Source organism: Panthera onca, chromosome D4, assembly GCF_046562875.1.
Source record: "Panthera onca isolate mPanOnc1 chromosome D4, mPanOnc1 haplotype 2, whole genome shotgun sequence".
Classification (NCBI taxonomy): Eukaryota; Metazoa; Chordata; class Mammalia; order Carnivora; family Felidae; genus Panthera; species Panthera onca.
In genome coordinates, this window is record NC_138351.1 from 73,094,860 (window position 1) to 73,121,437 (window position 26,578).

At 44.0% G+C, this 26,578-nt stretch overlaps 2 protein-coding genes and 1 pseudogene across 16 annotated transcripts in view; all 3 read right to left on the reverse strand.

The window, feature by feature from the left end:
* SUSD1 (sushi domain containing 1) overlaps window positions 1-16,567 on the reverse strand; it is a 299,394-nt gene extending 282,827 nt beyond the window's left edge. For 4 of the 15 annotated variants that reach the window (XR_013551693.2, XM_078436583.2, XM_078436585.2 and 1 more), the window contains exon 1: window positions 3,311-5,121. Coding sequence is in view for 10 of the 15 variants with exons in the window: in XM_078436583.2 (XP_078292709.2) it covers window positions 3,311-3,416 (106 nt within the window). In the remaining 5 variants the exon portion in view is untranslated. Of the gene's footprint in view, window positions 1-1,388; window positions 1,601-3,310; window positions 5,125-7,098; window positions 7,235-13,619; window positions 13,809-14,547; window positions 14,655-15,344 lie in introns of those variants that run through there. The other 11 variants (XR_013551696.2, XR_013551695.2, XM_078436584.2 and 8 more) reach the window with 7 other exon arrangements.
* A 95-nt stretch (window positions 16,568-16,662) lies between these two features.
* LOC132663340 (large ribosomal subunit protein uL13 pseudogene) lies at window positions 16,663-17,352 on the reverse strand (annotated as a pseudogene).
* Window positions 17,216-26,578, reverse strand: part of PTBP3 (polypyrimidine tract binding protein 3) — a 145,461-nt gene continuing 136,098 nt past the window's right edge. The window contains exon 17 of the transcript XR_013551697.1: window positions 17,216-17,324. The gene's annotated coding sequence lies outside the window, so the exon portion shown is untranslated. The remainder of the gene's footprint in view (window positions 17,325-26,578) is intronic.

Sequence of the window (26,578 nt, forward strand, 5' to 3'; positions counted from 1 at the left end):
TCCATGCCAACAGCCTCTGACTCGGACACACCGGAAGCCTTCCCCTTCCCCTTTGATCCACTATCAAGCTTTTATACACCTCTGCCTGTTTTTGAGTCTGATAAATGTAAGTGATGCCGGCTGACTCTCCTGCTATAATAGCAAACTCTATATAAAGAGCCCTCGCCTGTTCTCATTTGGGTGGGCTTCGTTTACTTTCATACCAAACTCCTAATACAGGCCACGATCTCTACTCACATGGAGCTCTTAGTCTAGTAAACAACTACACTGCAATATGGTATCAGTGTGTAGAGTAAGGGTACCATATAAATACGTACACAAGTGTTAGAGTATCCCATACAAGTATGGTACACAGGGACAGGCAGGGTACCGCTGGTGCTGCAAGGGAACTGGACAACTTCCCGGGGGGGGGGGGGGGGGACAACTGGGCTGGTTTTGAAATATGAATAGCACTCACTAAGTAGACAGCTCGGGAGGAAGGAAGGGCAGTTCTCTATTCTTCTCCCTCCCTCCCCTCTCAGAGACTAAGCTTTCCCACTTGTAGCCCAGTTTTGCTTTTTGACATGATCCATTAAATACCTCATTTATTTTTTAATTTTCAGTGTCTCCCTCTCTACGGAATGATACCCTTCATTCTAAATCGTGCTTGTGTCTTCTTTACCACCACCAGCCAGCCGAATGCTATCTTCTCTTTCCTTCTTTTTTTTTAAGTTTTATTTATTTAAGTAATCTCTACATGCCATGTGGGTCTCGAACTCACAACCCGAGATTGAGAGTCGCATGCTCCTCCCACTGAGCCAGCCAGACACCCCACCTTCTAATTTCTTTGAAGCGTATCCTTTTTTTTTCTAATTTTTTAAGTGTTTATTTATTTTTGAGAGAGAGACACACAGCATGAGTGGGGGAGGGGCAGAGAGAGAGGGAGACACAGAATCCAAAGCAGGCCCCAGGCTCTGAGCTGTCAGCACAGAGCCCAACACAGGGTTCAAACCCGTGAGCTGTGAGATCATGACCTGAGCCGAAGTCAGACACTTAACCGACTGAGCCACCCAGGTGCCCCCCTTTGAAGAATATCTTTACGAGCCAACGGATGTCTCCGCACTCCCTCGAGCTCTCTGCATCTAGCTCTCAGCCTCACTGCTCTACTCTTGTTAACCTCAAGGCTTCAACTGACCACCAAGTCTCCATCACTGGCACACACCTATCATCCAGTCTTAACGCCCTATTGAGTTCAACCTCTCCAGAAGCCCTAACATCACCTCAAATTCAGGAATCCAAAATGACTTATCTTTCTTCCCAAACCTTCTTCCTCCTCCTACAGAACCATATATCTAAGTTCACGCAGTTCCCAAACCTTAGTGTCCCCTTTCTCTTCTGTTCTCTTGCACCTTAATGTCTGTTAGGTCCTTCCGTTCCATTTCTACTTCATTATCTCCATTCAGTCTCCTTCTCCTGCTGTCTTTACAGTGGGGCCAGTCCTCAGAAATTCCAGGCCAGCTATTACAACTTCCTCAGTGCCTCTAAGCCTCCAGTCATGCCCCACATTGTCCACTGGAAGGAAACATGCCCTTAGTAAAACCAGATTCTTCACATTTGGAAATGAAGAAGGATGCCTACATAGGGAGAGGAGGCTCAGCGGGGCAACCCTGACTTCCATTTCCCGAAACTCACCCAATAGTAGCCTTTAAGGATGACCTTAGGTAGTAATTTTGTTCCACTGTCTTAGCCCAGTCACTTGATGGGACCATGCTGGAGCATTTCCTAGGCTAGAGAATCTTCACACAGGTTCTGAAATTGGCCCCAAGCATCTACAAGTTTGTCTGCACTCTGCCACATGCACAAAGTCCGGGAAGGAAGTTAGAAAGCCTACCAGAATACCTGATGTACCAAAATGGCCATCCCAGAAGGTTAAGCCATCAAGAGAAATGTCCACCAGCGATAGTAAAAGTTGTAGTAAAAGTAAAAAGGTAAAGAGAATTTGGGGGAACAGGAGTCAGAGCCACAAAATCCCCCCATATCTCCCTTCGTGGAAGTTCCCTTCCACCTTGGGATGAATGGTTTTACTAAGAAAGCTGGAGGGTTTTCTTATTCTCACTTTTTATGTCACTCCCTATACGGAAACCTCCAATTACTTCCAATGGCTTCCCAGCACCCAGGAACAGCTAAGTCTAAATCCCTGGGTCTGCCAGTTAAGGTGCTCAGGCTTCTGCTGAATTCAATCTGCTTTTCCACCTCAATTTCCCACCCATCTTCTACATTCCAGTCAGACTGAAATCATAGGCCCCATGCTTTTATACCTCCGTGTGAATCCTCACATTGTCCCTTCCATGTAGAATTCATTCGTTCAATACGTATTTATGGAGAGCTGACTGTACCCTCTGCTATGAGCTGGAACGCCTTTTCCCTCATCTTCACATACCCAAATATTACCAAGCCTTGTTTGCCCAGTTCAACAGTCCTCTCATCTATGATGCCACCAGATTCCCCAAGCTAGAATTAATCTTGCTCTCCTCTGACCACCTACACCTTCTCGGAGCACTTAGGGCAGTCTGCCTTCCGTTACTGTTACTTGGGTAAACACCACCGCCCTTAAGGGTTCGAATCCTCTGTGTAACTCGCACCACGTGTTCCATACGTTCCAATTGTCTGGAAATGGTTGACTTGCTTGTCTGTGGCCTCCAGAATACGAGCTCAATGAGGGCCAGCGCAAGGACATCACATCCTGCACAGGGAAACTATTCAAGGCCCAGGTGTTGGATGAATGACTTGGTTAAGGAATGCTTTATTCCTGTAAACTTCCTTGCACTTCTTTCTCACCACATTAGCATCTGGGTCTTCATTAAGGTGAAAAAAAATTAAAAGGCAGAAAGAAAATTGCTTGGGGTAAAGAATTTGTCGTGCAAAAGCCACAGCAGGGCAGGAAGCGTGACAGTGCAGCCGGAACGCCCTTCCGCGCCCTTCCACACCCGGCGCGGCTCTCCCCAGGGGCTCGCGCTCCCGCCTACCCCCGCCTCGCCCCAGGTCCCCGGGCGCCGAGGGCGAGGCAGTCTGCGACACGTTCCCCCCCCCCCCCCACGCCCCCGCCCCCCGGCGGCCCGGGGCGAGGGCGGGGAGCCCCTCCTCCGTCCGTTTGCCCGCCTTCCCGAGCCCCAACGGCCGGAGGGGGCCCCGCCTGCGCTCCACGCCCCGGCACCGCGCCCGCCCGGCCCGGGGGCGGGGAAGCGTCCGGGGCGCGCCCGGCGTCGTCGAGGGCCCAGCGAGGCACCCAGCCGGCGCCCCTGCGCCTTGCCCGTCCCTCGCCTGCACTCACCGTCGGCGCCCCGCGCTCCGCTCGCGCCACGGGCCAGGCCGAGCAGCAGCAGGAGCGGCAGCAGGCGGCGAGGCGGGCGGCCCGCGCCCCGGGGCCCCCGGCCCATGCCGCCGCCGCCGCCGCCGCGTCCCTCCTGGCGCGCCCGCGACTCCTCCCGCGGCCCCGAGGCGCCGAGATAAGGCGGCGGGCGCCGCGGGGAGGGGGCCGGCCGGCCGCTTCCGGCGCCGCGCAGGGCGCGGAGAGCGCCGCGGGGTCCCGAGGAGGGCGCGGGCCCTCCCCCCACCGCGCGGCCTGCGCGCTCTGCGCGCCCGCCAGACGTTCGTTGGCTACGCGCCCCTCACTTCCCCGTGCACCTGCTGCGCGCCTGGCGCGAGGTGGCCCGGGGAACACAGCGGTCAGAGAGACACGGTCCGCGCGGAGGTTCCGCAACTGGGAACAGATATCCAGCACACAATGACATAGCTGACCCTAGAGTCCCGGACCGTGCCAGGAGGAAACGTCTGCCGTGCTTCAAGCGTAGGAAACGAACTGGAGATCTGAACCTGCCTGGGGATCAGGGTGGCACCCCGGGTGGCAGCGGAAGAGGGGTGAGAGGCAGAAGGAGCGGGAATCTTCGAGGAGGGGAAAAGAGACCTGGGGTGAAGTGGCTGGCACTCCAAGGGCAAGGTGAGAGGGCAAGAAGCCAAGTACCCAATCCACCCAAGCGCGGCAAACAACCAGGTGACAAGATTACACCAGGCAACCGAGCTGTGGTGGGGGAGGAGCTAACAGGAGTTCCTACTGCACCCAGGATATTCAGCCTGGGGCGTCGGAAGGCTTCTTGACGAAGTAAGCTAAGGCTGAAAAGGATGTGGGAGGGGAATCCAAGCGGTAAGATGGGCAAATGCTGAGACACAGGGACTTGAGAGTGTATTCTAGAAATGGGGAGGACCTCCTTAGAGTAGGAACAGATGGTTGGAGAGAGGCATTAAAGCTGCAGAGATAAAATCGACCTCATAAACCAAGGAAAGGAGGTTGCTCAGAAGCTGTAACAGGGTTTTAAGCAGAGAGTGACCTCATCAGGAAAGGCTCCCATGTCTGCTCTGTGGGACTGGGACAAGGGAGGCGGGCAGACCAGTCTGGGGCTGCTGCAGGAATCCAGGCATGAGAGGACAAGTCCAGGAGCAGGGTATTGGCAATGAGAAGTGGCAAATCAGAGTGGTATTGGGTGGAATCCACTGGATTTTGTGACCAGTAGAATATGAAGGAAAAGGAAAGAGAAATTAACAGATGTCGCCTAAATTTCTGGTTTGGGCAACTGGGTTGATGATGGTGGTGGGAGTCACTGAGATTGAGACCCAAAGGGAATATTTGCAAGTTGGGGTAGGGAGAGGCTGCAGGGTGGGGGAAATAAGTTCCAGTTTGAAGGCTTCGAGCTTGTTATGCCTGTCCAAGAGCAGGGCCCCCCACTCCTAAACCCATATCTTCACGTGCTTTCTCTACCATGAGCCTGCTCTAAATCTAACCACCCATGAACACACCCATATAAGGGCCAAACTTGTTGTGTAGCCTTAAAAAGAAGTAGTTAAAAATAAACTGCCTAGGCTCTTTTGCAGCAGGCTTTCTTGCTAATTATTTTTTTGTGAAGCAAAGATAAGAGCATACTTTGGGGAGTAGTAGATGGGCAGTGGGGATACTGTGGTCTGTCCTCTATAATTTAGACAAAAGTTCTGCTAAGGTTAACTCTTCATGAACTTTGAAATCATGTAATTGCTTCCACAAAGATACACTCATTTATGACCTTTTTAAACCAACCTATACTTCTTCTCTGCCATGTCCTTCTGCAGAGTAAATAAATACAATTAAATATATTTGTGTATATGTGTCTGTATGTATACATATATTTGTTAATTGATGATATCAGGGAAAATAGTACAAAACTTGGAAATGGGCAAGTTTACTGGGTCTTTTCAGTGAGGTGTTGGGTGTTGTCTGGTAACCTTTCCAGATGTTACCTAATTCTATTAGGTATTAGGTAGACTTTCTATTGACTAATCTCATCACACCTAACAGACATCTATCTATATATATATATATATGTATATATGTATATATGTATATGTATATATGTATATATGTATATATGTATATGTATATACATATACATAAATTCTTCAAATTTTCCTCTGAACCTTGATATCTTACTAGTTGGCCTTTAAAAAAAAATTTTTTTTTAATGTTTATTTACTTTTGAGAGAGAGACAGTGCAAGTGGGGGAGGGGCAGAGAGAGGGAGACGCAGGATCGAAGCAGGCTCCAGGCTCTGAGCTGTCAGCACAGAGCCCAGTGTGGGACTGGAACTCACAAACCGCACCATGGGATCATGACCTAAGCCAAAGTCAGGGGCTTAACCTAACTGAGCCACCCAGGCGCCCCACTAGTTCTCCTTTGAAGTCAACATCTCGCTCAGTCCCTCATGAGTTAATTAGTTGAATAAAATCTTAGGTTTTCTTTTTATATTTATGTGATTCGTGTTTTTAATATTTTGAAAAGTTTATACTAGCACAATCCACGTCATTCATATTCCACATTAGATTTGTGGCTCCCATCAGTTATTTTGTTGGCTCATTTTGTTGCTTTCAAGCAAATTTTTTTTTTGTAAAAAGAATTACTTCTTACCCAATAGTGAGTTCATGGAATCACAAAATGAAAAATAATCTCCTGGTCGATATGTGTCACTAGAATTAAAACAGAATATTAAACTAGCATTAAATTTGCAGCAGTGGGATTATTGCTGAGAAAATATTTAGCTTAAGAAAAATATTCTGCTTTTAAGAGAACATAGCCAACACGCAACACCTTCTTAAAGAAATTTGGAGAGAGCTCTTTTTGTCCATATCTAGATTTTTATAACTTCATCAAAAACCTTTTGACTTTTGGGACGCCTGGGTGGCTCAGTCGGTTAAGCATCCGACTTCAAGGTTTGTGGGTTTTGTCAGGCTCTGTGCTGACAGCTCAGAGCCTGGAGCCTGCTTTGGATTCTGTGTCTCCCTCTCTCTCTCTGTGACCCTCTCCTGCTCACACTCTGTCTCTCTCTCTCAAAAATAAATAAAAACATTAAAAAAAAAAAAAACAAAAAAACCTCTGGACTTTTGGTTTCAAGATGGCATTGTAAGCCCTGAAAGTTCTCTCTCCCCCACCTTCCCAAACCCTAGTAAAGTGGTCAAAGATACACACACACACACACACACACACACACACACACACACACAATTAAATATGCAACAATGCTTTCAAACAAGAAAGGATGACATCAACAAACCAGATAGCTTTGAGGAATGTATTGGGTTACATTTGCCACATGATCTCCACAAAAATATCCACCAAAAGAGATAGGAGGTAGGGTGAAAAAAATAAAAATACATACCATTTAAAAAAAAATTTAGGGGCGCCTGGGTGGCTCAGTTGGTTGGGCGTCCGACTTCAGCTCAGGTCACGATCTCACGGTTCGTGAGTTCGAGCCCCGCATCAGGCTCTGGGCTGATGGCTCAGAGCCTGGAGCCTGTTTCCGATTCTGTGTCTCCCTCTCTCTCTGCCCCTCCCCCATTCATGCTCTGTCTCTCTCTGTCTCAAAAATAAATAAACATTAAAAAAAAAATTTTTTTTAATAAATAAAAATTTAATTATAGGTACACTTCAAGTTATTATTTGTACATATTAATATAATGTGCAGATTTTATAACGTTTTAAGATTCAGTTGAGAATGACTATGTAGAAATTGTTGAAAAAGATGGAGAGTACACTTCTTACCAAATCAAAGCATTTTATTCTCCTCATCTGTGTACATGCTGCATACAGGCTGCTTACCACCATCAGCTCCTTCTTTAGGCTTCAGGCTTCCCAAATCCCAGCTACCTGGCTCTCCAAAACACTGTCAATTTCCACACTTAAAAAAAAAAAAAACGTTTTATTTTTTAAAGATTTTATTTTTAAGTAATCTCTACATCCAACGTGGGGCTCTAACAACCCCAAGATGGACAGTCACATGCTCTACCGACTGAGCCAGCCAGGCACCCAAAAAAATCATTTTAAACTTCATTTTTTAAAAAGACTTTTATAGTAATTTACTCATCAGAGGGCCTTTGTATAGTTAGACAAATGCTTGAATCCCAGCTAAAATATTGAGACTACTGACCAATATCTGAAGTGTTTTTAAGGGACCTCAAACAGGCATACAAGATGAAGAGAGCTTCTTAAAGGGACTCCTTGCAGGACAAAATTATTCTACTCCTTGGAAGCACAGGAAAGAAGTTTCTGATAGTTCTAGAATTGCTAATTTGATCCTGTCTCCATCAACAAAGTTAAGAAATTTTGAAGTCTATCTTTAATGTATCTTGCTGCACAATTGAAACATTCAACGACAACTTGTACACCATGTTCAAAGCATCATTATTCACAATAGCTAAAGGGTTGAGACAACCCAAATATCCATGGAGAAACAAAATGTCATATATTCATACAATGGAATATCACTCAGTCTTAAAAAGGAAGAAAACTCTGACATGTGCCTCAATATCAATGAATCTTGATGACACAATGCTAAGTGAAATAGGCCACTTTTATAGGGATGAATATTGTATGATTTCATTCATATGAGGTACTTAGAGTAGCCAAATTTCTAGAGACCAAAAGTAAAAGGGTAGTTGCCCAGGGTTGAGTGTAGAGGGGAACAGGGAATTTGTGTTTAATGGGTAGAGGGTTTCGGTTTTACAAGATGAAAACAGTTCTGTGGCTGATGGTGGATATGGGTGCACAGCAATGTGAATGTACTTAATGCCACTGAACTGTACGTTTCAAAATGATTACAATCTTTTTTTTTTTAAGTCAGTGGCAAAAAAAAATTAGATGCCAGTTTTTATTTTACCAGACAAGAACTAACACGTAGGCCTTTCCAAATCAGTTTTGGATCCTGGTAACTCTATGTGGGATTAGAATTATAGGAAAGCTCCCTGGAAAAGCCCCATCCCCCCATAGACATAAGTGGATGGGATCCCAAGAGACTCCTGAGTGGACTGGGAAACAGCCAGGGTGTGGGAAGGAGGAAGACAGGCAAATAGAAAGGGAACACTGGTCCACCATCTCTAGGGTTTTTCCTCAGGCTCCCCTTCGCTATGTCTGCTTCCAATGTAAAGTTTGGGGTTTGCCCAGTGGATGCTCCTCTGGGTACAAGGCCAGAAGGAGAAGGGGACATGGAGGCTGGGTACCAAATATTCTGGAACTCTTCTGGAAAAATCCCTTGCTTGACCGACCAGAAGGGATGTACTGCTTTTCCTACAGTTTGGCTTGGGAACACCACCAGCACGTTTGCAAATGTTAAGTGAAGTGCTTATAGGCTTGTTTTAGGAATGGCTTAAATATCCTATTGTAATGAGTTTGATATACTCTGGCACTGAACTTCTTGCTTGAAGTTTGCATTAACAGGAATGATTCTAATGTTTGAAGAAAAGAAAACCACATGCCCAAAAGGGTGTCCCGTGGGCCAACTCCCCAAGCGGGAGCTTAATACCTAATCTAATTGCAGTTTCAACCTCCCCCCAAAATGTAGTCTCAATGGGTCAGTCAGGAATTTTCCCAGAAGAGCCAATGAATCTGTAGCATAAGCCCTCTCCACCTCCAAAGGAAGATGAGGTAATCTGCATGATAAGATCCCTTGCTCTTTCCCCTAAGGAAAAGTGACTTTGGGGTGCCTGGGTGGCTCGGCCAGTTGAACATCTGACTCTTGGTTTCCACTCAGGGCATGGTTTCGCCTTTCATGAGTTCGAGCCCCACACTGGGCTCCGCGGCTGACAGTGTGAAGCCTGCTTGGGATTCTCTCTCTGCCCCTCCCCTTCTCATGCTCTCTCTCTCTCAAAATAAATAAATATAACTTAAAAAAAAAAAAAAAGCAACCTTGCCTGAGACAATCCTGTCCTTTTACTAATAACTTTCTTGCCCCGCCCTCCTTCCCATAAAACCCTTCCATTTTGTGCAAGTCCTCAGAGTTCTTCTGGACTTGCTAGATGGGATGCTGCCCAATTCATGAATCACTTAATGAAGCCAATTAAATCTTCAAATTTACTTGCCTGAATTTTGTTTAACATTTTAAATTATGCTGATTGAAAATTGTGTTTGAAACAGATAAAAGTGGGGACACCTGGGTGGCTCAGTCTGGCTCTTGATTTCGGCTCAGGTCATGATCCCATGGTTCGTGGGTTCAAGCCCTGAGTTGGGCTCTACCCTGACAGCAAGGAGCCTGCTTGGGATTCTCTCTCTGCCCCTCGCCCCACAACGCACATGCACGCATGTGCTCTCTCTCTCTCTCAAAATAAACTTTAAAAAATAAATAAAAGCAGATAAAAGTGAATCCCTCTATATCACCCCACTGTACATCCACACACAGCTACCCTAGCTGACAAGATATCTGAGAACACCAGAAGGCCACCTTGACCTTGAAAGGAGCCACATTGACCTTCCCAGAACAGAGGTGTCATCTCAAGCAGATGTGTGGAGACTGATAACAGGGACCTGTCTCTGGAGAAATGCCCCTGCTGCTGGCTGTCTCTTAAGTCAAGCAAAGGTAGACTTCTAGACTTCTTCTTGGATGCTCAGGGACTCCCAGACCCCTCGTTGCCATGTAAGGAACAGCAGGATTATTCTGCCCTCTCTAACACGTCTCTCCCTCCCTCCAAACAGGCGCACAAACCATACACTCAGCCTGGAGTTAGTTTGTGGAACTTGGGTAGCAAATACATTATTTGCTGCTGCACACGGGTGGGCTGGAACCAGGGCTATCAGACACACAGCCCACCCAAAATGCCAGTGTTCTTACAAAAGCAAAATAAGCATGGGTTGGGGGGCACCTACTGGACCAGCAAGTTAAGCTTTGACTCTGCTCAGGTCATGAGCTCACAGTTCATGAGTTGGAGCCCTGCATCGGGCTCTGTGCTGACTGCGCAGAGCCTGCTTGGGATTCTCTCTCTCTCCCTCTTTTTCTGCCCCACTCTCTATCTCTCAAAATAAATAAATAAACGTTAAAAAAAAAAAAAAAAAACAAAACCTTGGAAGATTGTCCATTCCAAATTGTACTTTAAAAAAAAGACAACAAAAAACAAAAACCATGGGGCGCCTGGGTGGCTCAGTCAGTTGAGCCTCCGACTTCAGCTCAGGTCATGATCTCCCGGCTCATTGCTGTCAGCCTGTCAGCACCAAGCCTGCTTCGGATCCTCTGTCCCCCTCTCTCTGCCTCTCCCCCGACTTGCACTCTCCCCAAAAATAAATAAATATTTAAAAACAAAACAAAACAAAACATGGGTGGGAAGAGATGGCTCAGGAAAGCAGGGAAGGCCCCTGGCAGAGCAATGCCCTTCCCTCTCGCCTCCCACAGGCACTTGCTCTCCAGTGGGACTCAGATTCCCCGTGATCCCACCAGCAGAAGCTGGAGGAGCACATCCGTGGATTTGGGAACCAACTCCAGACCCTCTAACAGACTGAAGTTCACATTCCAGTATTTGTCCATCCTCCCCTTGACCTCGGTGAGACTGGGGCTCTGTCACCCCGTCTGTCACACACACACATGTGCAGGCCCCCACAGAGTCACCTGCTTCACTTGAGGAAGCCTCAGCTGTGGGTCTGTTTGTTCCACAAACCCGGAAAGGAAGCCTGCTGACAGCCCATTTCCGGACCCAGGATCAGCCCCAGGACCCTGCGCAGCCACCCACAGCCCTAAGGAGAAGTAGGGCACGCCCAGCATCGACAAACACAATTGCGGAGGAAGCCCACGACAGATTTTGTGTGATAAAGAGCAGCTGACGGTGAAACCCAGATCACTGACCTTGGCAAATTGTTCAACCTTCAAAATATAAACACTTTATTCTCTGACTTTGCAATGAATGCACTTAGCTACAAGTTTACTCGGTTTCTTTGCTTTTTTTTACGTCCTAGGTCTTCCTCTCTCTCCTCCCCCTCCTCTTCTTTAAACTTCTTCTGGTACATCTTTGAGCATGTCTTTCAGAAAGTTTTACTGGATAGGCAACTTTCTGAATGTTTGCACGTCCAACTATGTCTTGATTTTGCTTTCAAAATTCGATTGTAGATTAACTGAGTATAGAATTCTGAAATCAAAATGATTAAAAGGTAGTTTAACGGGGTCTGGAATTTTCCCTTGAAATTTAGCCTTCTAGCTTTAGTGTTGCAGATGAGAACCCCAGGCTAATTTGGTGATCAGCTCCTTCTAGGTGATGTGTCTCCCTGACCCCCCCCCACCCCCCACCACAAATTTTAGGGATTTTTCTCCTTCCCCTTGGAATTCAGAAATGTCATCCAGATGTAGTTTTTCATTATTCTTACCTAGTACTCGTTGGACCTTTTTATTTTGTGATTTGAGCCTTTCTTTGGCAGAGACATTTTCTTTTCTTTTGATTCTTTGATTATTTCATTCTCTCAATTCTTTTCACGTATATCCTTTCTGGGATTTATGGTAGGCAATTTCTAAAAGTGTGCCTCTAGCCTCCATGATCCATCTCTGCTTTGGCTTTATCCACTGAATGTGGGAGACCAGCCTATCTCACTAATTCTACCTGAGACCACCCTGAGGTCACTCTGTTCACTAATTTGACCTTCATCCATACCCGTTCTGCTCTTCAGTCCATCTGTTGAAATTTTTTTTAATAATTTTTTTTAAGTTCCATGCCCAGTGTGGGCTTGAACTCACAACCCTGAGATCAAGAGTCACATGCTCTACCGACTGAGCCAGCCAGGCGCCCCTGTCGAAACATTTTTTTTATTTCAGCAATCATGCTTTTAATTTCCAAGAACTCTGTTTCTTTTTTTTTTTTAATTTTTTTTTTAACGTTTATTCATCTTTGAGAGACAGAGACAGAGCATGAGCAGAGAAGGGGCAGAGAGAGGGAGACACAGAATCCGAAGCAGGCTCCAGGCTCGTAGCTGTCAGCCCAGAGCCCGACGTGGGGCTCGAACCCATGAACCGTGAGATCACGACCTGAGCCGAAGTCGGACACCCAACCGACTGAGCCACCCAGGCGCCCCCTCTGTTTCTTTTTTATAAAAATGGTTTTTATTTCTGTAGATGTGATAGCATCTTGAATTCCCTTTAGTATACCAACTATCGTATTTTAAAGTTCTTTTCTTTCCTGATTAACTCTGTTTCATCAGGAGGTTGTTCACTGACTTGTAGTTCAATGACTCTTCTGCTGGTTTTCCTCAGTTGTTTCATGATTTTTGACTGTTCTTATTTTTTCCAAGGGAATCTTGTCTATTTAGAATTAGAGATTTGGATATACTTCCTCTGTCCTGGTGAGAATTTCTGCTTGCTTGTTTTTTGTTTTTTAAGAGTTTTATTTTTTTAAGTAGGCTCCACACCCAATGTGGGGCTTGAACTCATGACCCCAAGATCAAAAGTCATGTGTTCTACAGACTGAGCCTGCCAGGAGCCCCAGGAATCTGTGCTTTCTTAGGAGTAAGTGAAGATTTGGTTACAGTGGTCCTAGCTCCAGTGGTCTTGGGGGTGGAAGGGGAAACTGCTACTTTCTCTGGCTCTAGTGCCTTCTCTGGGAGCCTCTTGTATCATGACTCTTGTCACACGCTTAACTGACTGAACCACCCGGCCGCCCCTCATGACTCTCCTCTTATTTGGTAAGCAATAAGCTTTACTCCAAATTTTCACTTGAGGAAAAAATTTTAAACTTGCCACTTCAAAGCACGGATGTTTACAGCTCATGAATTAGTTACCATCGTCATACCAGTTCCTTCTCCCGGTCCCTGCTGTCTCTGCACTTGGAGCTATTCTGGAGTTTTAACAGAAAGTACACTTTTTTGGAGATCCTCTCTCTCTGCCTTTATGGGGGTGTAGGTACATTGGCTCTTTCACATTTTTATTAATCTGATCACATCTGCTTTATATCTGTCACAAATCATTTCTATATTGGTGGTCTGACAACTCCCTGCCTGGATTGCCAGTGCTTTCAAGTGATTCCTTTTTTCTCCCCCTCACCTAAAAAAATTGAGATATAATTTACACTCAGTGAAACACACAAATACTAAGTTTACATTTCTACTTCTGAAAGTCCCCCTGTAAAGTACTTTTAGCACTCACGTGTCTGTCTTTCTCATGGACTATAAGTTTCTCAAGGGCATGGCAAGTGCTTTGTTAACCAGCTATCCTTGTCTCTGGCAACTCCTGGTACCTAGTATGTGTTCTACATATTTGGGGAAGGAAGGAAGGAGTGGAGTCAGTCACTGTCAGTCTTGTGTTGTCAGTGGGTGTTAATATTCACCTCAGCTGCACATCCTTGGAGCAGGCCAATGTGGAAAAGCTTCAGATTACTCATCTCCCGACATGTCTAATTTCCTGTTCATTCAAGGGCTCAGTGGTTCCTAGACGATATATCCCCAGGTGACTGTCTCCCAAACTGTCTCCAGGATTCTGAGACACCTCGCGTTGTACTGACTTGCTCACACAGTTGCTTTAAAATGGATATGAGTGAGAAACTTTGAATCTGTGCCAAAGTGGGTAATGGAAAAGAAAGCATGTATTATCCAGTTCAAAAGATTTCTTATGCTTTGATTTTCCCTGGCAGGTTTTTGGAATCAACCCTGCGCACTCACAGATAATTTTTAAATCAAATTATTCTTTCTCATCATGGTAGCTTCTTAAACTCGATTTGCCAATATCAGCCACAATGTTGGGCTGACAGGCCAGGAATCGTAGATGCTCACATGTCATGTGAGGTTGTCACACATAATCTAAGTTGCACCCACTGCACCTGCTCAAACAGGATAACTTACCAACTCACCAGCTGCTGTTAAAGTTCTTCTTTCCCAGGTCCCTCTCCCTCATAGCCCTGCTGTGTACTGTTTAAGAGACTTTTTGTTCGAGGGACTTTAAATTATCCAAAATGTTGAAATCAAAACTGGAATTTATTGGCTCCCATAACCTAAAATATTCACAGACAGATCTGACCCAAGGTCGTCACCAAACTGAAACAGTGTTCTGGAATCCAGTTTGTCCTCTTGGCTCTGCTTGCTCCTCAGTTTCTCCCTGACAATCATAACGTGGTTCTTGCCATAGAAGTTCTTAAATCCTCTCAGCTTCAAACTCAGTGGACAGAGAAAGCTTCTCTTCCCCAAGAGTGACACAAAAGCCTTGAGCCTGTTTACAGCTGGGGACAAGTACCCTTAGCTAAACCAACCATGCCATCTTACCGGATAATAGGGCCAATAGTTAGCCTGGAGCCACCGGGGCTCACCCTGAGTGTGGGGTCAACCTCATCCAAATCCCAAAGACCGAGCTGGAGAGGAGTGAGTGGTTCCTGATGGAAATACAGAGAAATATTTTATCAGCAGGAAAGAGGGTGCAAGTCACAAAAACAGCAGGTGTGATAATAGCTTATGAGCATACTGGCTATTCTGAATCACTCTCTTCTCAATTTAGTGAACATGCATTTCCATGAATCCTAACTCATTTGAGCTCGCCTCCCTTTCCATATGATATTCGAGGGTGTGGCTTTGAATCTCTTATCATTCTCTTATCATTGGCAAATCGAGTTTAAGAAGTAGCTACAATGATGAGAAAGAATAATTTGATATAAAAATTATCTGTGAGTGCGGAGAGTTTATTCCAAAACCCTGAAGTAACCTTAAGTAACTCCTTTTGGTTTCGTTTGATTGATTGATTGATTTTTATTTTTACGTTTAAGTAGGCTCCACGCTCAACGTGGGGCTTCAACTCACAAGATTGATCTCTCTGAGATCAAGAGTCGCATGTTCTACTGAGGGAGCCAGCCAGGTGCCCCTGTTGTTGTTGTTGTTGTTGCTTTAAACTGTATCAACTCAAGGAGTTATTTATATCCAAAGCTGAACACAATACTCTGAGAATAGTCTGACTAATGTAGAATCAAGTGGCTCTTTCCCCCCAGGTGCTGATAGTAGACCCTTGTAATACACTCAAATTTTGTATAACTCAGGTATACAACCTTAAATGCACACCCATCACACTTTACCTTTTCAGATGCAGTCCATTGTGTGTACCCTCTGGTAAAGCGGTAGAAAGATCCTCTGGTCTTTTAGAATGTGATGACTTCTGGGGCGCTTGGGTGGCTCAGTGGGTTGAGCATCCAACTTTGGCTCAGGTCATGATCTCGTGGTTCCTGGGTTGGAGTCCTGCATTGGGCTCCATGCTAACAGCTCGGAGCCTGGAACCTACTTTGGATTCTGTTTCTCCCTCTTTCTCTCTGCCCATTTCCCGCTCACGCTCCATCTCTCTATCTCTCAAAAATAAATAAACATTGGCTTTCTGGAAACCAACTCTCCACTTCCCTGAAGAATAATGAGGCTGAAGTCACCTTAGGCTGGCTCCCAGGACCTCTCTAGGGTGGGAGGTACTAGGCAAGGAGAATCCATAGTCTCCTTAAACCACACACTATATTTTTAGCCTCTGCAAAGAGGTAGGAAGGACTGGAAGGCATATACACCAACCTAGTTTTCAAGAAGCATTTGTCTGGCTGCAACAAAGACCTATGGGGGCCTCAAAAAAGGGGCTTCTGGTCTCCAAGATTAGGAAAGGTATCATTAAGAAGGCCTTCAAGCTAGACCCTAAAAGACAGGTATGTTTTCAACAGGTGAAAATGGGGTCCCAAGAGGGAACACAAGATAGAAAAGGGTTTTTGTCTAAAAAAATCTACACATGAATAAATTTGCTGGGTGTCTGGGTGGCTTGTCAGTTAAGTGTCCAACTCTTGATATCAGCTCAGGTCACAATCTCACGGTTCCTGAGATCAAGTTCTGCATCGGGCTCTGTGCTGACAGCATGGAGCCTGCTCAGGATTCTCTCTCTCTGCCCCTCCCCTGCTCCCATGCTCTCTCTCTCTAAATAAATTAACAAATGAATATTTTTTTAAAAAAGAAGTTTGCTGGGGAATGGAGGTGTCTGATTTGTCATGGACATACGAAAGAAAGGCATACATTAAAATGAAGCTAAAAGGAAAATTCTGCCTATTCCCAGCCCTAAGCCTTCATGCTGTCACTCCCCTAGGAAATGTCTCCAAGTCAGGATACTCTTTAATTGTAGTAAGAGGAGTCCCCATCCTGAACCCTGCTTTTCAGAGGACCCTGCATGTTACAGTCGTAGTCTTAAAAATTAAATTTTTTTAAAGATTTTTTTAAAGTAATCTCTACATTCAACACGGGGCTCAAACTTAGAACCCCAAGATCAAGAGTTGCATGCTCTACCAACTGAGCCAGCAAGGCATGCCCCAAGTTGAATTTATTAATGTACAAAATAGCATTTCATCATCTAATCATAAAAATAATATGTGTAAATTATGGATTTTTTTTTTTAATGAACAGTCTTAATGAACAGTCTTTATTAGACTCAGACCAGAGTCTGAGAGTCTTGAGGACCTCTGTCTATTTGTCAGTTTTCTTCTCAACCTTCTTTCAGGCCTGTTTCATTAATCTTGTGAGCTGCTCTTCCTTCAGATAATGGATTGTGGCCTTCTTCCTCTTCTTCGGGGTGGCTGTCATCGCCTGGTTCTTCCAGCCAGCCTTGAGAGCCAGGTGCCCGGTTCAGGCAAACTTTCCTGCAGGCTACTGACGTACAACCTTGAGGGAAGCAGGAACTGACCCTCTGCTTCTTCTTGTTGTAGGGCAGTGGGGCCCATTGAACACCTTGAGGTGCTTAGGGCAGCCTGGCCTCCCTTGGTATTGGAGACAGCCTGCCTCGCAACTTCATAAAGAATAACTGGAGGCAAAGAAGTGGTAGCGGCCAAAGGATGGGCTGGTGATCATTCTCTTGCAGAAAGAGACCAGGTACTTTAACTTGTTTCTGTAGAAATTGCCAGATATGTTGATGCTTTCACAGCAAGTGACCATTACCTCCTGGCCCAGTGGTACCTGTTTGGCCACAATGGCTGCCAGGCGCCCTGGGAGATGCCTGGGCCATGGAGCACCAGGACCTGCCCTCTGCCATCTTCTGTGGCCTCCTGGGAAAGTGGAATGTTTTAATACAGAGAAATTTTAAAGAAGAAAAGAAAGACTTGGCATGAACATTAAAATTATCTTATTGAAAGTCACACAAAGTGCCCTCTCACTCAGGATCCTACTCTTAGCATTGGCATAAGCACTCCATAACTCTAAACATCGACCCCGTGATCAACCCTGTCCAGACTTAGGAAATGCCTCTCCGCTTCTCATGCTCCATATTCCTAAACAAGAGGCAGTAGCTTCCAAATGCTTTGAAAGTTTCTCACTGTATCACTGTTGACTTAAGATGTAGACGCTTCAAACTACAGGAAGGACTGAAAACTGAAAGTACATCAAAAGGAGAGAAGACAGATTCGCTACCTTATAAATCCCTTCTCTGGGACGGTACAAATGTCAGATTCTGACGTGATGAGGTACCATTTCCCAGTAGTGGTCAGTGCCCACGTTGGGTTTTTTTTTCATGTTTTATCCAATTCTTGGCTCTAAAGATATTTGGAGATTTGCAGTTTCTGCACAGTTTTGCTTATGATGGCTGACAAAATATTTTGCAACATTACCAGTTCATATGACTTTTAAATTTGTAAATATATAGATCTAGATCCAATGTATATGAACCACGATACCTGTTCTTTATGTTGGCAACAAAATGAATACTGATGGCTAGAATCGTGAATAGTTTCGTTTTTATAAAAATATTTAATAAGATTTAACCAAATCTTTAACATTAAAAGTCAGCTTTATTTAAGTGATTTTGACTTAAAATATTGATACTGACTAATCATAATTTGAATTTTATTCTTAATTTTAACAGGATTTTGAATATAACATATATTAAATGCTGTACCCTGGGAACACAATTTAAAAAAGATTTTTAATCCTGCAGGATTAAATCTGGCCCACCACCTGTTTTTGTTTTGTAAATAAAGTTTTATTCGAACACAGCTATACTGCTCATCGTTTACATGTTGTCTGTGGCTGCTTTCATGTTACAGTGACAGAGTTGAGTAGTTTTCACAGAAACCATATGGCCCACAAAACCTAAAATTTTTACTGTCTGGTCTTTCATAGAAAGGGTTTGCCAGTTTCTGCTTTGGATGATTACTGCCAAAGGAATACAAATTATGTGAAAATCTTTAATATATCAACATAATTTTGCTGAAATGAATTTTTAAAATTTATGGAATATACATATATACAAATTATAAATTATGAATGTCTTTATTTTATTACTTATCCAAACATCACTGGCTTCTCAACAGAACACCCAGACATGTGTGATATTGGTAGTCATCTTTAATAGCCTGCCAACTTTTAGCTGTATAAAAGCCAGAGCTTTTCACATATTTTTCAAGTTTATATTTAGGAAGTTATGTTTTTCCATATGAGGTGTGTTTACTCTTGCCCTGGGCTCTGCAAATACGGGGGCAGGCTTGCCAGAGTGTACTCTGAAATATACCCCTGTTCTGCCATATTGAAGTCCGAGCCTGGATGCTGGAGCTTGGGAGATGGACCCCTGTGCCTTTGATGGGAGTTTGTACAGAGGGCACCATCCCGGAACAGTAACACTGTTACTTGCTCTGTGCCCTGCTTCTAGATGGGTGGCCATTAGGACGTTTGGACAGACTCAGTCCCCAGAAGGACACTTCCCTCTGCAGTTGAGCAGATGGGACCCACTTTGGCCCTGGAAACCTATGTGAGCTTCCAGGCCAGGTGTGTGGGAGGCTCTGGCATGGAGAAGAGCTCCAGAGGGCTCGGTCAGTGCCGAAACAGCTCTCTCACCCACGCAGGCAGCTCTGTATTTCCTTCAACAGCTATGGTCTTCTGGCCACTGCCCAAGCTCTCTCCTCTGCCTGCCCAGGCAGAACCTATATGCCAGCAAGAGCTCTTGGTGCCTGTGGGGACTGTGTAACTCAACATGTGAGGCTGACACTCAGGACGCATCCGTCTCTGCTGCTGGGGGAGGCAACTATTCACAAAATGTTGGCAAACTTTTCCTTAACTATTGCCAGATTTAGCAAATAAAAATGCTGGATGCCCAGTTAAACTTGAATTCGTAAACGACAAATGCTGTTTCAGTATGAGTGTGTCCCATACAATAGTATTGTATGTTAAAAGTATGTGTCACTTCTCAGACAAGGCACTTAAGGACTCGGGCATTCGAGAGTCACTGTTCTTCCCCTGCTGAGGAGACTTTGGAGGTTATGTGTTTTAGATGATACGATAGGGGATGGGTGGGGCGCCTGGGTGGCTCAGTCGGCTAAGCATCTGACTTCAGCTCAGGTCATAATCTCACAGTTTGTGAGTTTGAGCCGAGCATCAGGCTTTCTGCTCTCAGCACAGATCCTGCTTTGGATCCTCTGTCCCCCACCCCCCTCTCCTCCCTGCTTGTGCTTTCTCTCACTCTCTCAAAAATAAACATTATATATATATATAAAAGTTAAAGTTTTTTATATATATATATATATATATATATATATATATATATATATATATGAAGTTAAAGTTATATATATATATATATATATAAAAGTTAAAGTTATATATATATATAAAGTTAAAGTTATATATATATATATATATATATATATATATATATATATATATATATGTTAAAGGATGGTTGCCCAGCTCATAGAAATGAACTTTCATTCATAGCTGGAAAGTTGTGATTTTTTAGGGTTTATCTATTACCGCAGCATCACCTAGACCCTTCTGACTGTTATATCATTCGAGACCCTGCCCAGATGTCACTCTGGCTCCTTCCTCTTCCATTGTGCTCCTCTCATGTTTTATGAACCCCTTGCTTCCAATGTTTAATAAATGCCTGCTTAGTTCTCTCTCTCCCTCTAACCAGGGCACAAGAGTCTTGCCTTATTTGACTTTGTGATCACAGGATCTCACACAGGAAGTACTTTAGTGTGTGCTGAATGAATGAATGGCCAGAAGTTCTCTTCAAATTCATCTTGGTATCACCAAGGACGTTACCTCTTTAGGTTTTATCTCCATTATTCCTTAAATAAAGGACCATCTCTCTTTAAATAGGTCTGCAATCTTGGGAAATTTAGTTACATGTAGCTGTGTTATTTATATAGTGACTGGTCACCAGAAGAACAAGAGATTGTGGGTGATGACATTCATTCTTAGTCACAAATTAAAAGAGAAACATGACAATGACATTTCCACTGTGAGAGAAAAGGTCACCTGGCATTCAGAAGCCCTAATTGCAAGGCCATGTTTCCATTCTAATCATCTATACTTTCTGGAGATGTCATTGCTACTAATACAGAAAGGCTGGGGCCCACAGTCTACTTAGAAGAAAAAAGGAATTACTATTTCCCTAAAAATTTAGATCAGTGATGCTCAACCACGAAGTGGGAAGTGTGCATGCATATCAGAATCTCAGAATGGGGGAAAACATAAAAAATATTTTGATTTTGGGGTGCCTGGGTGGCTTAGTGAGTTAAGCATCCAACTTGGGCTTGGGTCATGATCTTGAGGTTCACCGGTTTGAACCCCATGTCAGGCTCTGAGCTGACAGATAGCTCAGAGCCTGGAGCCTGCTTTGGATTCTGTCTCTGTCTCTGTCTCTGTCTCTGTCTCTCTCTCTCTGTCCCTCCTCTCTCTCTGTCACTCTCTCTCAAAAATAAACATTTAAAAATTTTAAAAATTTTATTCTATTGTGAAAATTCATTTTTTAATACAAAATACAGAGAGATTCAAGTGTGACACTCTAGGCTGTGAGGCATGTGGAGAATATGGAATGGGCAAGCAGTCAGAACAAGCTGCAGAACTGAGGTGGAAATCGGTGCGCATTTGTTAGCCAAAGGGTGTCATTTGTGTTGCGTGTTTGGCACCATCTGTGCTACTGTTCCCACTGTAAACACAAAGTAAGTCATCTTTGTTTTAAGGGGAGTGGAGGCTTTTCTTTTAAAGCACGTTTTGATTTGTAGTTCTTAGGATGTGGCAAAAAAAAAAAAAAGAGGGGGCTTTGATGAGGATAGAAAGATGAAGAAGCAGAGGCAATTCTGTTTGGAGGTTGGTCTGTGAAAGGGAAGATGAGAAGTAGAAGGGTAAAGCAAAAGAGCTTTGGGAGTTTTATTTCCTTGTTTTAAGATTGGAGAGACTTGAGCATGTTTTAAAGGCTGAAAGGAAAATCCAGTACAGGAGATGAGGTGGAAAAAGCAGGAGAGAACGGAGGATGGATATAGATAATGGATTGTGGATAGAGAGAGATCTCGGGGGCAGGGGGGAGGGGTGAAGAAACTGAACAGACGAGGGAAGAGGTTAAGAGGGACAAAGAATTGGGGCACCTGGGTGTCTCAGTTGGTTAAGCGTCCAACTTCGGCTCAGGTCATGATCTCATGATTTGGTTTGGTTCGTGAGTTCAAACCCCGCAGGGGGCACTCTGTTGTCAGCATGGAGCCTGCTTCAGATCCTGTGTCTCCCTCTCTCTGCCCCTCCCCTGTCTCTCTCAAAATTAATACACACACACACACACACACACACACACACACACACACGGACAAAGACTTGGTTTGAGAGTCCCTGGCAGGTTGCTGGGGACTGCAGGCCATCATGGTAATCAGGGGGTAGGTAGAAAACTGATTTGCCTATTTTTATGAATATCTGAACTCCAATGCTAAATTTGTACAAATTTCTGCAGTTCCATACTGAAGTTTGTGGGTGGTCAAAGAAATTCACTCGGCCAAATTTAGAAACTATTATCCTACTTCAGGGTGAGGCTAACATTTTCAAACTTTTCAAAAATGGCTAGCTTGCAATTGAGCTTGTTTTGTTTGGAATATAGAATTGAAGCCCTGAAGACATTGAATCTGAGCTATAAAGGCTCAAATACCAACCTTGTTCATTCCTTTAAGCATGTGTTACAAAAATTGATTTCTAGATTATTCCAGTTGATATTTGAATGTCTTTTCATTTGCTCATCTTGATGATGTTCTAAAGGACAAGAATTTTGAAAGTGGTTTCCAAGAAAAACAAATTCCAACCTCATTCTAGTCCAGCTGCTGGATAAACTCAGGCTAACTTTTCCTTGTGTGTGGGGAGGTAGACCCGAATTTCCTTTGTGAAACTCAGGGTGGGAGGGAAATTCTTCCTTCCTGATTTTCAGTCTTTGCCAGAAAATGCCTCAAGAACAGCTTAAGTGATACGCTTGTCAGTTGCATAAGAAAACATTTAGAAAATCACACTGGAAATCTAGGGATGAAGTAGTTCCCTGTTAATCGTAAAGAAGAGACCCGGTTTCGTATGCCACTGTATCATTTCCATCAACGTATGAGGCCAAGCTGATTTGTCTGCACCTCGGGCCACAGAAACCAAATAGAGGCAGGCTGTGCCTTCCACGTACATAAGACACAAGGCTTGTTGTGGAAGCCAGTACACTCAGCACTCACACCGATACTACCTTACTAAGATTAAAAACACGAAGCTTTTCGGGAACCCTCTTGCCCTGTTGGTGGGATTGCAAACTGCTGCGGCCGCTCTGCAAAACAGTGGGGAGGTTCCTCAAAAAATTAAAAATAGATCTACCCTATGACCCAGCAATGGCACTGCTAGGAATTTACCCAAGGGATACAGGAGTGCTGATGCATAGGGGCACTTGCACCCCAATGCTTATAGCAGCACTCTCAACAATAGCCAAATTATGGAAAGAGCCTACATGTCCATCCACTGATGAATGGCTAAAGAAGTTGTGGTTTATATATACAATGGAATACTACTTGGCAACGAGAAGGAATGAAATCCTCTTCATTTGCAACAACAGGGATGGAACTGGAGGGTATTATGCTAAGTGAAAGAAGTCAGTCAGAGAAAGACAGATATCATATGTTTTCACTCATATGTGGAACTTGAGAAACTTAACAGAAGACCACGGGGGAGGGGAAGGGAAAAAAAAAAGTTACAGACAGGGAAGGAGGCAAACCATAAGAGACTCTTAAAAACTGAGAATAAACTGAGGGTTGATGGGGGTGGGAGGGAGGGGAAAGTGGGTGATGGGCACTGAGGAGGGCACCTGTTGGGATGAGCCCTGGGTGTTGTATGGAAACCAATTTGGCAATAAATTTCATATTTAAATACATACATACATACATATATACATACATACATACATACATACATACATACATACATAAAAACACAAAGTGTTTAAAGACCAAAATACATTTGTTCTCAAAAATTGCCATTGCTTTGTTTTTAGCCGTGATGTTTACATTAGTATAAACTGTCTAATGAGCCTAAAGGGTGCTGTGGGGGGTGTTGTAAGTTTATCAAAGGAGAATAAGGAAGAGTTGAGGAAAAACTGCTCTAAATAGGAAAAAAACAGTGCCAAGAATATCCGCAGAGGCTTTACCGTGCTGACAGTACCTTACTTAAATTCAAATTCCTGGCCTAGGTGGAGGGCGTATCTGGTTCTATGAGGACGGTGACTTTAGGATAAGAAACACTTTATTGTGAAGACATTCTAGATTTCAGGCTTTGGGTCTGAGATAGATGGGCAGGGTTTCCTTGTCCACCTGACCCTTTCATGCCCACTGAGATCATTAATTCCAGATGACCCGCTAGACCGTGTGTGGGTTGCCTGGTGTCAGAGTAGGAACGTGGCATGAAACCATGAAGGTTTCTCTGGCTTTATGCTAATTTCCATCGTTTTGTGGCCAAACCACTGTTTAGCTGACATTTCTGTAAGATGATGGTATAATATCATCTTATTATGGGGTGGGGACCCGCTTCCCCAGTTTAAGACATCTTTGGCTTCTTCCAAACACCTAGCTAAGATAATTAGGTCTTATGGCAGAGACAAAGGAACATAGCAACCTTTCTCTTCAACTGGATTTTCTAACTTCATTCTTGTATCGGGGCTACAACCTTAGGATCTCAGGGAAAGGGGATGTAGCTATTCACTGGAGGTAAATGTAGAGCTTTTGGATCATTTCCTGGACTGTTGGATGACTGTTCAATAATAGGTAACTTTAGATAACGTTTATGGTATTACAGGATTATCCTAAGTACTTTATAAACAGTAACTCATTAATGCCTCACAACAGCTATATGAGAAGGGCATTATTATGATCCTCATTTTCTTTTTAAGTAAGCTCTACACCCAACGTGGGGTTTGAGCTCACAACCCTGAGATAGGAGTCGCATGCTGTACTAAGTGAGCCAGCCAGGTGCCTTTTTATTTTATAGAGAGGCAACCAAAGGACCAAGTGCAGTGGACTGAATTGTGTTCCCCAAAATTCATATGTGGAAGCCGTAACCATCAATGTGACTGTATCTGGAGATGGGGGTCTTCAAGGAGAACATTAAGGTTAAATGAGGTCACGAGGGTGGGGCCCTAATCCGACAGGACTGGTGTCCGAATAAGAGGAACGGACCAGGGATGCATACACACAGAGAGGCCATGTGAGAACACAGCAAGAGGATGGTCTGCCAGCCAAGGGGAGAGGCCTCAGGGGAAACTAAATCTGCTGACAACTTGGTCTGAGACTTCCAGCTTCCAGAACTGTAAAAAGATAAATTTCTGTTGTTTAAACCACCTAGTTTGTGGTATTTTGTTGTGGCAGCTAGCAAACTAATATACTATGAAACTAAGAAATGTGCCCAGGATCACACAGCTCTTAAACGGGAGAGCTAAGATTTGAACCCGGGTAGTCTGGCTTCAGCAATCATACTCTCAACCTTTTTCTGTCTTCATCCAAGGAGTTAAAGCCATACTTCTCAACAGAAATATAATGTAAGCCACAAATTTGAACCTCACGTGTAATTCACAATTTTCTAGCAGTCACATTTTAAAAAACAGATGAAATTAATTTTAATAATGTATTTTATTTAAAATTTTTAAAAAATGTTTATTTGTTTTTGAGACAGAGATAGAGCGAGTGGGGGAGGGGCAGAGAGAGAGGGAGACACAGAATCCAAAACAGGCTCCAGGCTCTGAGCTGTCAGCATAGACCCTGATGGCAGGGCTTGAACCCACGAACTGTGAGATCATGACATGAGCCGAAGTCGGACGCTTAACCGTCTGGGCCACCCAGGCGCCCCTTAATAATGTATTTTATTTAACCCAATGTACCAAAGTCTTATTTAAGCATTTAATCAATATGAAGTTATTAATGAGATATTTAACACTCTTCTTTCGTACAGAGTCTTCCAAATCGAGGGTTTATTTTGAACTTACAGCACATCTCAATTTGGACTAGCCACATTTCAAATAAGCCACACATGGCTGGTGGCTACCATACTGGACAGCATAGTTGATTAAAGCACTTTCACGGCTCTCTATTGTGCACAAGATAAAATCAAGACTCCACCCATGTTTCTAGCTTCATGTTCTTCCTAGCTGCAGACTTTTTAAGCTCCTAAAATTGGCAATACTTAAATGTTAGCTTTCCATTCACACCATGCTGCTTTTCAGCTTGGTACCATGCTCTCCCCATTGTCTGGATGCCCTTCTTCTCATCCATCTGGCTTTTTCCTGCCTCTTGTAGATACCCTGTTCAGGTTTCCCCTCCTCCCGGAAGCCTTTCCTACAGCCCACACTGAATTGGATGCCCTTTTTTTTTTTTTTAATTTATTTGTTTATTTTGAGAGAGAGAAAGCATGTGTGAACGTGCACAAGTGGGGAAGGGGAAGAGAGAGAGGGGGGCAGAGAGAGAGAATCCCAAGCACGTTCAGCGAGGTCAGTACAGTGAACTCACGAACCGTGAGATCATGACCTGAGCTGAAATCAAGAGTTGGACACTTAACTGACTGAGCCACCCAGGCGCCCCGGATACCTCATCTATGTGTTTCCTCATAACATTTCATCCTAATTCATCCTGACATTTAGGTCTTCTTATTATACTTATTTGTATATGTGTCTGCCTCTCTGATTATACTGTGAGCTCAGTAGCAGATATGCTTTATTTATCTCTGTGCCCAACACAGAATCTGACACATAAAAGGCAACAGTAAAATTAAGCTGAACTTAATACACATGTTTTGGCATACAAGATTCTTCATCCTGGTTGACCAGAATTTCCTCCAAATCATGAGGAAACCAGGCACAGGCCTCCTGGAGGGAAATATGGGTGGGCACTAGAGCTACGTAAATGTGGGTGTGTGGGGTGCAGTGTCTCTATAATTTCAAGACTCCTTAAATAAACATAAAATCAAAGTAAAATCAAATTTTCTATGCAAAAGCAGTGTCAAAAATCAGATCTTCAAATTTCACCAACAAACCTATTGAAAAGAC